The 12,533-nt window shown below is 43.1% G+C and overlaps 1 protein-coding gene and 1 long non-coding RNA gene across 3 annotated transcripts; both read right to left on the bottom strand.

Moving 5' to 3' along the window:
- Nucleotides 1-4,224: 4,224 nt before the first annotated feature.
- On the bottom strand, nucleotides 4,225-7,156 carry LOC110528409 (uncharacterized). Its single transcript, XR_002474247.3, has 3 exons — nucleotides 6,961-7,156; nucleotides 5,412-5,824; nucleotides 4,225-5,093 (listed from the first exon to the last, which is right to left on the bottom strand). It is a non-coding gene; the product is annotated as an uncharacterized LOC110528409 (long non-coding RNA).
- A 1,049-nt stretch (nucleotides 7,157-8,205) lies between these two features.
- On the bottom strand, nucleotides 8,206-12,482 carry LOC110529017 (transmembrane protein 82). 2 transcript variants are annotated; one of them, XM_036983990.2, is made up of 6 exons: nucleotides 12,173-12,482; nucleotides 11,936-12,008; nucleotides 11,547-11,763; nucleotides 10,878-11,295; nucleotides 10,144-10,328; nucleotides 8,206-9,446 (listed from the first exon to the last, which is right to left on the bottom strand). In XM_036983990.2, exons 1-6 carry the CDS (start codon nucleotides 12,255-12,257, stop codon nucleotides 9,258-9,260), a joined length of 1,167 nt encoding a protein of 388 aa, XP_036839885.1. In that variant the 5' UTR covers nucleotides 12,258-12,482; the 3' UTR covers nucleotides 8,206-9,257. The 2 variants fall into 2 exon arrangements, with proteins under 2 accessions (XP_036839885.1, XP_036839886.1); XM_036983991.2 differs by having other exon boundaries at nucleotides 11,547-11,760; nucleotides 12,173-12,459.
- Nucleotides 12,483-12,533: the final 51 nt, after the last annotated feature.

The following is a 12,533-nucleotide window of genomic DNA, read 5'->3' as shown; positions in this document are numbered from 1 at the left end:
ATTATGCATGAAGCCATACAAAGAACATGCTTGTCTGAAAAAAGCTTGATGACATGGATAGAGGCAGAGCAGCGCAAAGCAATACTGTATAATATATTTGTTTATTTTGTCATATGAAAGGCTATATTGAGAATGGACACGCAGCACTGAGCACTACATAATATTCCAAGAATGCATACCACAAAATACTTAGGACACCTGTTTTTTCCTTGACATAGACCAATCAGGTGAATCCAGGCAAATATTTTTGATGCATTTACTAGTGTGGGTTAAAAACTAGTTAAAAAGTATCAAGTATGAAGTAAGTATTTTAGGCAATTGACAAACATTTATTGCTACATAAGGGATAATTGCAAATATATTTTTTAAATACTGTGATTAAGAAAGTGTGTGACATTCAAAGTCCAAATACTTATTCCCATGATGCAGAATTAAGAAGACCTGTCTTCTCTCCCAGTTTCATAGATAGTTCTCCTTTACAATCCAATCAGGACTGTTGACTTTCAGCTTGCTTCTACATTGGCTCCACTGCACATTTGGATGTCTGTGCTGTGAGCTCTGGCTCAGTCCCGTCCTGGTTCCTGCCTGGGCCCATATTCAGTGTTTCAGAGTAGGAAAGCTGATCTAGGATCAGGTCTGCCCTTTGTATAAAAGCTAATTAATCTAAAAAGCCAAACTGATCCTAGATCAGCACTCCTTTTCTGAGACGCTTTATTAATACGGGCCCTGGTTCTGAGTTCAGTATTAGAGTTGGGCAGACTGAACCGTGGTCAGGTGACAACATAGAGAATGATAGAGGCCTCTAGTGGCCAAAAGGCCATTTTAGCATGAGAAGTGCTATTGAGGACTTCCACCATTTTAATGTAGTCAACTGGGTGGGACTTCCAACATTGTTGGCTGATCCCTCTTGGTGACCCTGTTGGAGTCATGTGCAACAGGATCATCAGGAGGGATCAGCCAATCGTGAAGAAGAAAATTGAATACTTCAAAATGGAGATAGTCTCAATGCCCATGCTGTCACAGACGACCATAATGGCATTGATACAATGATGAGGCCTCTTTACATCTCTATGGGTGACAAGACTTACACAGCACCCTCCCATCCAGTGGATGGCAGCCATGGTCGATTGGCTCTGGGGAGAGCTGGGTACTGCAGACCTGAATATTGGGTGAATAAAATGGAAAAAGCTGTGAGATCCAGATGCCACAGCCAAAGTTTCCTCTGTGAAAAATAAAGTTATTTTATTATATTGTATTCTGTTCTAACATTCTATTTTAGATGTTTGAACTGTGATTGTGAAGGACCCAATCCCCAGTAATTATTGTGCTGATTGAGATCGGCACACACATATAGCAAACACCCATAGTACGCTATCATATTTAGAGCATTTCTCTTGTTCCTGAACTGTACATCACATCGATAGCAGTCCACGTGAAAGGAGCGTCCCAGGCACTCCACGGTGTAGCTGTCTATGCCATCCTCTCTTGGAATGATCAGCTGCTGGCAGGCACTACACTGGGGAGCGTATTTCCTTCACCAGACAAATCAGAGCGAGCACAGTGTTTCATCATTGTGAATGAATTATCAAATATTTTCAATTACAACAACATCAACCCCATTTAGTAGCTCTCATCAAGTGATCCTGATATATGAGTGTGTCAGAACTTGGAACAGAAGATGGAGATTTGTGTAGCTATCTGTGTGCCTGTAGTAATCCCAGAGGCAATACACTTCCCCAACCTCTCCCTGAGCAAAGCTCTGCTCTCCAATTGGTTGGCTGCATGTTGCACAGATAAAGCAAAGTGGGTGATAAGCTCTTTCCAGTGCACAGATTATCTGGTCTTTGATAACTTCCCCACACACCCAGCCAAGTTCCAAACTGGCCTGAAGGAAAAAAAGTAGTTTATCATCGTTTATTGTCTTCATCATCATAAAGACGAAGGATCTTAGTTTGAGCCAGTTTATTACAGCAGGAGGGAAAATCAAGTGAGAAATTTCAGAAGACCGTAACCTTAATTATAATCACCATATTGACTTCACAAACAGTAAATATACTAGTTGACACATACTGTACTGACACTCACTCAGCAGTAGTTTGGAAAGGGTATGGAGACTGGACACGCAGCGACCAAGACCCTGCTGCTGATGGAGATCACACATACTGACTCAAGGTAGTTGGGGAATGGGTGGGGGAGCTGGACAATAATAGGCTAATGATGATTATGAAAATTACGTTTCCACTACCTCTATGATGAAGACATCTCAAAGTGGAAATTACAAACTTCAGAAGCCTTTTTAAACCTCAAATATACTATATGTTTATCATTTCCTGGAAAAGTTATCCTGCAACTTGGTGATCAATTTAAGATCCTATATCTTAAAGTCATCATCCACTATATTTCTTGTTCCTTCCCAGAAGGGTCTTCTTACTCAGCCTGGTCTCATGGACTAGACGTAACATAGTAAATGTAAATCCGTGACACTCAAATTAGTTCAATATGTTATGTTTGGGATGGTTACATAGGACAGAAGGTTACTTAAGGTAAAAATGAATGGGTGGGCATATAAGGTGAATGTCTAGAAACCCAAAGGTTGCAATCTCATCGCGGACAACTTTAGCATTTTAGTTCATTAGCAACTTTGCAACTACTTACTACTTTTAACTACTTAGCATGTTAGCCAACCCTTCCACCAACCCTAACCTTAACCTTTTAACCTAACTCCTAATCTTAAACACAACCTTAACCCTTAACCCCTAGCCTTGCTAACATTAGTCACCTAGCTAACGTTAACATTAGCCACAAAGCTAACTTTAATGTACAAATAGCAATCCATAACATATTGTATGATATGCAATTTGTAGCATATGATACAAATTGTAATCTGTAACATATCATACGAAATGGATGATAGACATTCACAAATGAATACATACCATAGGAAACGTAACACATCAAACTAATTGGAGTGTCCTGGATTTACATTTACTATGTTACGTCTACAACTGAGTCCAGTTTGTCATACCTGGTAGCAGTCCTTACAGAATGGCATTCCTGCCTTGTTATAGTACAGTTTACCAGCCAGAGGGATATGGCACTGTCTGCACTGGAAGCAACTGGCATGGCAAAAGCAAAAGCTCCTGTTCAGAGCTTTGATGGCAGTTTCACTCAGGGCCACAGGCTTACGGCAGAAGCCACACACCTCTACAAAGCACACATTCACATATCAAGCAGGGTTCAAATTACACATTTACGTTTAGGTGTGCTCCAAGTCGATATCTCTGGCAAACAACACTCCTTCCGTGGCCTCCAACTGCTCTTAAATGCTATTAAAAACTAAATGCATGCTCTTCAACCGATCGCTGCTCGCACCCGCCCGCCCAACTAGCATCACTACTCCGGACGGTTCTGACTTAGAATATGTGGACAACTATAAATTCCTAGGTGTCTGTCTAGACTGTAAACTCTCCTTCCAGACTCACATTAAGCATCTCCAATTCAAAGTTAAATCTAGAATTGGCTTTCTATTTCACAGCAAAGCCTCCTTCACTCATGCTGCCAAACTTACCCTCGTAAAACTGACTATTCATACCAATCCTTGACTTCGGCAATGTAATTTACAAATTAGCCTCCAACACTCTCGTCAGCAAATTGGATGCAGTCTATCACAGTGCCATCCGTTTTGTCACCAAAGCCACATATACTACCCACCACTGCGACCTGTATGCACTCGTTGGCTGGTCCTCGCTACATATTCGTCGCCAGACCCACTGGCTCCAGGTCATCTATAAGTCTTTGCTAGGTATAGCTCTGCCTTAGCTCACTGGTCACCATAGCAACACCCACCCGTAGCACGCGCTCCAGCAGGTATATTTCACTGGTCATCCCCAAAGCCAACACCTCCTTTGGCTGCCTTTCCTTCCAGTTCTATGTTGCCGATGACTGGAACTAATTGCAAATATCACTGAAGTTGGAGACCTATATCTCCCTCACTAACTTTAAGCGTCAGCTGTCAGAGCAGCTTACCGATCGCTGCAGCTGTACACAGCCCATCTGTAAATAGCCCATCCAACCAACTACCTACAGTGGGGCAAAAAAGTATTTAGTCAGCCACCAATTGTGCAAGTTCTCCCACTTAAAAATATGAGAGAGGCCTGTAATTTTCATCATAGGTACACTTCAACTATGACAGACAAAATGAGAAAAAAACTCCAGAAAATCACATTGTAGGATTTTTTATGAATTTATTTGCACAATTGGTGGCTGACTAAATACTTTTTGCCCCACTGTACCTCATCCCCATGTTTGTTTTGGTTTTTCTGCTCTTTTGCACACCAGTATTTCTACTTGCACATCCTCATCTGCACATCTATCACTCCAGTGTAAATTGCTGAATTGTAATTACTTTGCCACTATTGGCCTATTTATTGCCTTACCTCCTTACTTCATTTGCACACACTGTATACAGATTTTCTACTGTGTTATTTATTGACTGTACATTTGTTTATCCCATGTGTAACTCTGTGTTGTTGTTTTTGTTGCACTGCTTTGCTTTATCTTGGCCAGGTCACAGTTGTAAATGAGAACTTGTTCTCAACTGGCCTACCTGGTTAAACAAAGGTGAAATTAAAATACAAATTAAATATTAAAAAACATTTGAATGGCAATAACATAGCCTTGTCCCAGATCTGTTTGTGAAGTCTTGCCAGATCCTATGGTCAATGTAATGTCATGGCTACCAATAGCCTGGGATGTAGAGTCAGTCTTACCAGTTGGTCAGACACTGGTGGTCTGTCTAAGGACACAGGTTGGAGGAGGGGGGCAGTTGGGGGCTCCTGCACGAGTGGAAGAGGCAGGAGAGGTGTAGGATCCTCAGTCAGCTCAGCATCCACAGACATGTGTGGAGGAGGCAAGAGAGGTGTAAGATCCTCAGTCAGCTCAGCATCCACAGACACATGTGGAGGAGGCAGGAGAGGTGTAGGATCCTCAGTCAGCTCAGCATCCACAGACACGTGTGGAGGAGGCAAGAGAGGTGTAAGATCCTCAGTCCACCTCAGCATCCACAGACACAGGAGGAGGGGGAGGAAGGAGCTCTGTGAGGAAGAGGTTCAAGATTTTTTTGTGGTTTTTGAGGTTCTCTGTATTGATATGAAAGTTGCAGTAATCATCATCACAAATCTGTCTGTCAACATGTTCTTTATACAATGTATGTATTTTGTTATCATTCATAACAATACAATTATATGTAAATGGTCATATCTAAACTTCTTCACAGCAAAAAATACAGATTTTGTAATACATGTATTGAATTCATCATTGTCTTTGATACACTGATTGGTTAGAGGTGATCCAATCGCTGATTACTTTGTTTTGTACAACAACCCTTACATGTATTGACTACTCCTGGTTACCTTCAGGACCCTTGTCTGCTTCTGTCTGTTGCTGCTGTGTGTCTCCCAGACCCCGGCTGAGGTCAGGGGTCACTGGGCTGGCTGGAGTTCTGGGCTCCGAGTGTCTGGCCAGGGAAGGTGTGGAGCTCTGGGCCCCTTCGTGTGTACTGCCCTGGGACTCAGATGGAGCCCTCTCCTTGCCTGTGAATTGTGCCTTACTGTGTGCCACTGACACTAAGTTTATGAGTGCTGCTGTCCTCAGGGCCAACCCGCATGGCTGTACGTGGCATGTCATTGGCGGTGGCGCTGTGTGTGCATGTGTGTTGGTGCTGTGTGACTGTGGCTTTGTAAGGGGATGCCAGAATAATAAAGAAGGAGGATACCATCCTCTGCTGTGGAGTAGCCGACGCTGTGGAGTAGCCGACGCCATGATGCTGAAACACACATAATGCCACAGACCGTTGTCAGGTACAACATGAAACACACTAAACAACATAGTATTTATTTGATTCAAATTCAATAAGCTGATTCAACTTCCCACTGTAAATAACACGTGAGAGACAAGCTAAACATACAGTGGTCACTATTGAACACACTGAGGACTGATGCTGGTAAATTCCTGTGAGAGGTGTGATGTGAATGCTTAGTTGTCAGTATGATTTCAACACTCACACTCACACTCATAGCTATGTGAACGTATTGCAGTATGTATGCCTGATCTGTGTTAGGGCACAGAATGTTTACGTCTACTATGACGAAATAGCCTGTCATTGTCACCTCTTTTATTTCTTAAAGGTGTAGTGGTATTCACCCTCTATGTCAACTTTTTACACCAGTTGACCGACCTTAACCTGTACATTTATACACCACATTTCACCTGTTTCACTCCCTCATGAAGTACATAAATGTACGCAGACATAAAAGCATTTATAAAATATGTATACATACGGTATGCTGTGCTTGTATGAAAAACATTGCCTGGCTAACAAACTTCCCTGCTCTGGCAAAACGCTATGCCCACGGACATTCCTTTATTTTCCTCAATGAGTCTGGGGGTCTGAGTACCTCCCTGACTACTTCTAGAATGCAAACATATTCTGTTCTGATATAACCGTTCAGATTGGGCCCAGAAAATGTATGGGTGGGCCAGAGCCAGCCCAGAACACATGGGTAAAGAGGCGTTTTGAAAATTCATCATTGGCTTTGATACACTGATTGGTTAGAGATGATCCAATCGCTGATTACTTTGTTTTGTACAACAACCCTTATTTTGACATCACCACAAACAACTTCAATGATGGCAATCTGACAAGTATATAGTTAGCATAGAGCAGAGGAATAATTCAGTTTGAGTCGTCAGGCAATGAAAAACATACTCAAACAGTCGAAAATACACACATAAACGAGTACACACACGTTCACACACACACACACACACGCACATGCACACGCACACACACACACACACACACACAAGGACTAAGACTTGCATCCTCTCTGCTGCCAAACTACTTTGAAATGAGGCCCCTAATAATTAGTGCAAATCAGTTTCTACTGTGTAATTGCATACCTGCTTGGAAAATGTGGACGTGAGCTCTGTATTCCACCTATTTCTCTTTTCCTCTTTCCCTCTCTGTGTTTCGGCACTCCAGGTCCGCTCCTCTATTGTCACTCCACTGAGAGGGCGAGCTCTGGCAGAAAGAACAGCTATCTACAGAAAGCCCCTCCTTTTCCTCCTGTACCTCCCTCCCTCTCCCCCTCGCTCCCTCCCCCTTCCTCTCCCACTGAATGACAACACCACTTCCCCAACCGTAAAATGTGAACAGTTAATCACTAACAAAGTACAGTAAAAAGCATGACACATGCACACATAGTCATGCACAAACACATAGACTCTCACTCATGCATAGTCTTACACATTCACTCACACATTAGTAATGTGCACAGTACGTACAGTATCACACAGAGTAGACACACACACAGAAAAGACACCCTTCTTTCCTCCCACCTTAACTTATGAAATCCAGCAGGATGTGACTGTACCTGCCTTTCTTCTCCCCTCGCTCTGTAGCTATCTTCTTCCCCTCTCTTTCTCTCCCTTCTCTCTCTCCTTTTCTCTGCTTCCCCTTATTGTTCTGTCAGTTTTATTTATCCTACCTCCCTCATCCAGTCTGCCCTCTCTTTTTTTCTTCCCCCTAATTTTTCTCTTTCCGTCCCCCACTCTGCAAAAATGTTTTGTTGATTTCATGATGAATTCATGTTAGTTGACAACTCAACCAAATACATTTAAAAAAAAAAAGGTAAAACAACACTGGATGCTCAGGGCTCATTTTTTAAAATTCAAACCCCCTTCTCAATCAGTTATAGGACTAATAGGAGCAGTAAGGAGGCAACACATTACAGTGCAATGAATCATAGCAAATTGACTGCTTAAATAGTGGGGATAGAGAGAAGAGAAAGAGAGAGAGAGAGAGAGAAAGAGAGCGAGAGAGAGAAAGATAGAGAAAAGGAGAGAGAGAGAGAGAGAGAGAGAGAGAGAGAGAGAGAGAGAGGAGCTACCAGAAGGGGAGCTGGGTCAGGGGGTCTGTGTTGTTCCAGTGTCTGACAAATGGAATGCTACTCTGTGGTGATGTCACAGGTGCAGGAGGGCATACCCAGTTATGACATCAGCCCCTAAAATCTAGGCCCCTCCACCACAACTTCCCTTCATCAAGAACCCAGATGCAGAAAGGGGGGAAACTGACAACACAACTCTAATACTTCTGTAAGAGAAGAGATGGCCATTGTAGGAAAACAGCACATAATGTTACATCACTTTGAAATAAATCGCCTTTTGGTTTATTCAGTACAAATAGGGTGACTCCAAGGGAAACACAAACAGGATGATGATGAACATTTCACAACAAGTGTGTTTGTAAAAGGACAGAAAAGGCATGTAGGCATGATTTGCATTTTAGAAACCATTTGCGTGGTCTTGGCCACAAATAAAACCCTGTTCTCAACTTTAATCTGGTTTTATTCGCAACTATTTAAATCCCTAGACATAACGCTGGCATCATAAACCAAATAATGGTCTAATTGCTCTTTTGTTTAGTTGATAAAGCATGATTCCTGTCTGTGCTTCCTGTTTGACTGTAAATCGCCCAGGACAAGAACATCTGCTAAATGACTAAAATGTAAATCTACTATGATTGCGCAACAAGGTGATGACTACTTTTTGAAGGGACAAGGTACACCCAGTAGAGAGTAGTTACCACACACCTCTCTCTCCCTCTGGTCTTTGAACCTCAGTTCATCCCTATCTTCAACCCTCTCCTTCTCATCATTCCCCCATTTTACTTACCACTCAAACACTTCCTTACCACCTTCTATCTTTCACTGTATACTCACCCCTCTTAAATAATATAAATTATCATCACAATTGTTATAGTTTGAATAGTCAACTCAGGACATCTGGTAAAGCTAAATAGACTACAACTCCTAGCTACAGCTCAAATCTATACCTTATCTATACCATACAGTGTTATGTAAGCCACTTAGCCAGAGAACAAACTGTATATTTATGGCTCTAGCAACCACGCCCTTGTCACTGTGGTAATAGACTGGTTAATAATTCAAGAGAAGACAGATGAAAGAAACAACAGATCTTGTTGTTTAGGTCTCCCTTCACTGGTCCAAACCACACAGTGTCATAACAAGGTCATAAACAACAATTCATATTTTAATGACTATTTTAATAATTTATGACAAAAATGGTGTATGTCTATGGGACAAAACAGTATCAATGTGCGTAAATGGGGACATTATAGGATTTCAACATATCACAGAGTGAGACAGGCCAGTAGATGGCTGTATTTGAAGAACAAGTTATTTTTCTCTATCTGAGGTAGAGTGAAACAGTGACTGGTCTGTGTTGTGGTATTCTGCAGCCTGATAGTCTCTCTGTGTGTCTCTGTCTGATGACATGGAGCACAGGCTTCTCCTTGGTGACATGTGCTGCTGTGTGCTGCTGGAGTGCTGGGCAGATCTGCTGGGAATGTCTTCTTCTGCTTCCACCTAAAAAGCAATAGAACAAAAGAGAATACTGACATGAAGATACAGAAAATTATTTGGAATCAATGATTACCGTATGATCACAAAAGTCTGTGCCATAAAAGAGGAAGAATCTTTCCCGTTTTAGAGGTATTGTGTTTTCTCCCCGTTCCCTAAAGGTCCTTGAAGCAGAAATGAAAAGTCTGTGCCATTAGAGGTATTGTGTTTTCTCCCCGGTCCCTAAAGGTCCTTGAAGCAGAAATGAAAGAGAAAACGTAACCGATTTCAACTAAATTATTGATGCATTCTATTATTGATGCTCATTCTAACATTCTTCTTGTAAGCAAAGCTTTATTAAATCTTCTATGGCAAAGTTATGACAGACGAGAAGCTGCATGTATGTAATTACAGACAAGTTGACTAACAAATAGCCTACCCAATGTTGTCAGAAATATTATCTAGGCTTTTTTAGAAACATGTCTAGGTTTAAACTATTGTTTTCCCACACCCCTGTGAAATGTTTTCGCTGTCCCTGCAGAGAGAGAAAGAGAAGGTGAAAAAGAGAGAGAGACAAAGAGACAGAGAGAGAGAGAGAGAGAGAGAGAGAGAGAGAGAGAGAGAGAGAGAGAGAGAGAGAGAGAGAGAGAGAGAGAGAGAGAGAGAGAAGTGAGCAAACATAGAGCAAGAGTGAGATGTGTACAGGCTGTGGAGCCACACTAACCTGGGGCAGGGCTTGGAGGAGGTCATGAGAAGGTAAGAGACAGACAAATTCCCCCACGAAGGTGATGAGGATGTGGAGCATGTCGGTCCAGCGGCCCACCATCAGCATGAGCACCAGCAGGGCTCCCAGACGCAAAGCCACCGTGTGCAGCAAGGCCTCACTGCCAGGGCATCGATTCCGCTCCTCTGTGGAGGGCAATAGAGAAGACAATGAACAAACGTGACACTACTAGGGTGCTAGATAAATATATACTGATAATGTACATTTGTACATACACTGTATATCAACTGTATATTTGTAGAGCCACTGCTCAATCTCTTATAGCTCTATGCTCACTCTACCTATTTGTATATAATGTGTGTAAACTTTGTGTAAATTCCGCTGTCTGTATTCTGTCTCTAATTGTTGTCTATCACTAGCAGCACCATATCACCAAGTAAAATTCAGGTATGTGTAAATGTACATGGCAAATAAAGGTGATTCTGTTCAGTAGGGCACACTGCAAAGTTTTGTGACTGAACATGAAAATATGTGTTCTTATTGGACAAATTGAGGTAGTACTTGCCCCATTACACTCTGTTGTGAAATGTTTCCTCACTACTGAACATGACCCTGATCTTATAGAGGCTATTCTACTTGTTGTGGTGCTACTTCTCTCAATTGATTGATTCAACTCATTCTTTGGGCTGCTAAGATTTTCAATGGAAATCAAGTCAATCTAAGTGATGCATCACCTTGAACGTAGACCACCAACAGGGTGTAGCAGATGGTCAGTGGTGTCCAGAACCTCAGAGACTCCGCCTCGGACAGGAAGTGGTGGTGCACGGTGGCGAGGCCGGCCACGCCAGCCACGGCAAAGGCCAGGAGCACGGCTCTCTGCAGCGAGGGGAGCAGGGAGTGGCCGGAGTTCAGGAGGGTGATGCAGACCCCACAGTAACGCTGGGAGCTGTGTAGGTGGTAGAGCCTGGAGACGTGGCCCCAGAGAAAGTGGCAGTGTCCCGCCAGCAGCCAGCTGAGACCAGCCGCCAGCAGGAGGCTGAGTGAGCGATGGGGAGCCCCCTCCTGGAGGAAGTGGAGACTGCAGCTCAGTGCACAGCCTAGAGAAAACTGGCACTGGACCAGCATGAGCTTGGTGCTGCCTGGGAGGACATCCTGGGCGGCAGGCAGGCAGGCAGGCAGGCAGGAAGACAGACAGACAGACAGACAGACAGACAGACAGACAGACAGACAGACAGACAGACAGATTAATGCATGGATTAAGGAATACATTTATAGAACAATGAATGACAATGTCCCCCAAAACAAAACACAAAAATAACACTGGTGTCCCATATTTACAAAAGGAACCAAAAAACAATATTAAACACACTGTGTTGATGTGTGCGTGTTTGTGTGTGTCTCACCGGTCCTGCAGTGATCCAGGCAGCGACGGCCCTGAGGGAGAACTCCAGGACCACTAGAGAGGAGACCCGGGGGCCGACCAGAGACAGGAGGCCAGTCAGGAACCAAAACTGCAGCACACCACTCAACCCATGTCCCCCCAACGGCTTGTTCCCTGCTGCAGGCGAAGACTCTGACCTTCCCTTGTCTTTACTGTCCCCATTATATTCAGAACCACTGCTACAGGGGAGAGATTAAGTTAAGTGTACACCAGTAACGTTGTACACATATGCACTATCGCATACAACATTGCATTTGATGTAAGCATTCATGAACACAGGTTATTCATGAACACCGTAGAGGTTATTTATTGTTTTGAGACAATATATATTAAAAAGCAACAGTATCTCACCTGATTGACTGAAGGAGTAGGTGAACTCTCATGAGATTATAGAACACTGAGATTCCACACGCACCAACCAGACCTGAGGAACACAAGCACACACGCGCGCGTTACTATCAGCATCACCAATAAAGTTTCTGAACAAGATCGTTTCATCATCACCACCATAATTCAAGGACTTAATATGAAACCGGTGCAATAACATAGACGCGAACGGATGAATGCATAAACCGTATAGCGACCCACCTTGCAATACACAATCAAAAGGGTTGGAGTCAAATGGCAGCCACACCGGGATCCACGCTAGCCAATTTGAGGGAGACATTGACATTTTTTCGTTTTTTCTGACTGGCACAAGTATGTGTTATGCATCCAATGCTAGAAACTTCGATCCAAAATGTACAGTGATATTGCCATTGATTAGAAACGCAGTGACCAAGTAGGAGGTATTAGTATCCTTTCCTCCGCAACACGAAACTCTTCAGATGGTTTTCATGTTGCCTTCATTTTCACCGTATTGATCACTTGTGTGTTCTCTTCGTGTTGAAGTTTCAAAGGTCGTATGATTGTGGTCTGACGTGTGCCCCCCTGTCCGAGGAGGCCTAGA

This window comes from Oncorhynchus mykiss, chromosome 7, assembly GCF_057628025.1.
Source record: "Oncorhynchus mykiss isolate SJ-2025 chromosome 7, ASM5762802v1, whole genome shotgun sequence".
Classification (NCBI taxonomy): Eukaryota; Metazoa; Chordata; class Actinopteri; order Salmoniformes; family Salmonidae; genus Oncorhynchus; species Oncorhynchus mykiss.
Note: the sequence above shows the minus strand (reverse complement) of the source record. Positions and strands in the feature narration are given on the sequence as shown.

What these genes read in the sequence shown, in the direction of transcription:
- LOC110529017 (XM_036983990.2), bottom strand. Translation starts at nt 12,257, where the DNA reads ATGTCAATGTCTCCCTCAAATTGGCTAGCGTGGATCCCGGTGTGGCTG. An exon ending in CTACTCCTTCAGTCAATCAG is followed by an intron (nt 11,764 to 11,935) that starts GTGAGATACTGT and finishes TCTCCCCTGTAG; the next exon opens with CAGTGGTTCTGAATATAATG. An exon ending in TCCTCCAAGCCCTGCCCCAG is followed by an intron (nt 9,447 to 10,143) that starts GTTAGTGTGGCT and finishes ATTGCTTTTTAG; the next exon opens with GTGGAAGCAGAAGAAGACAT.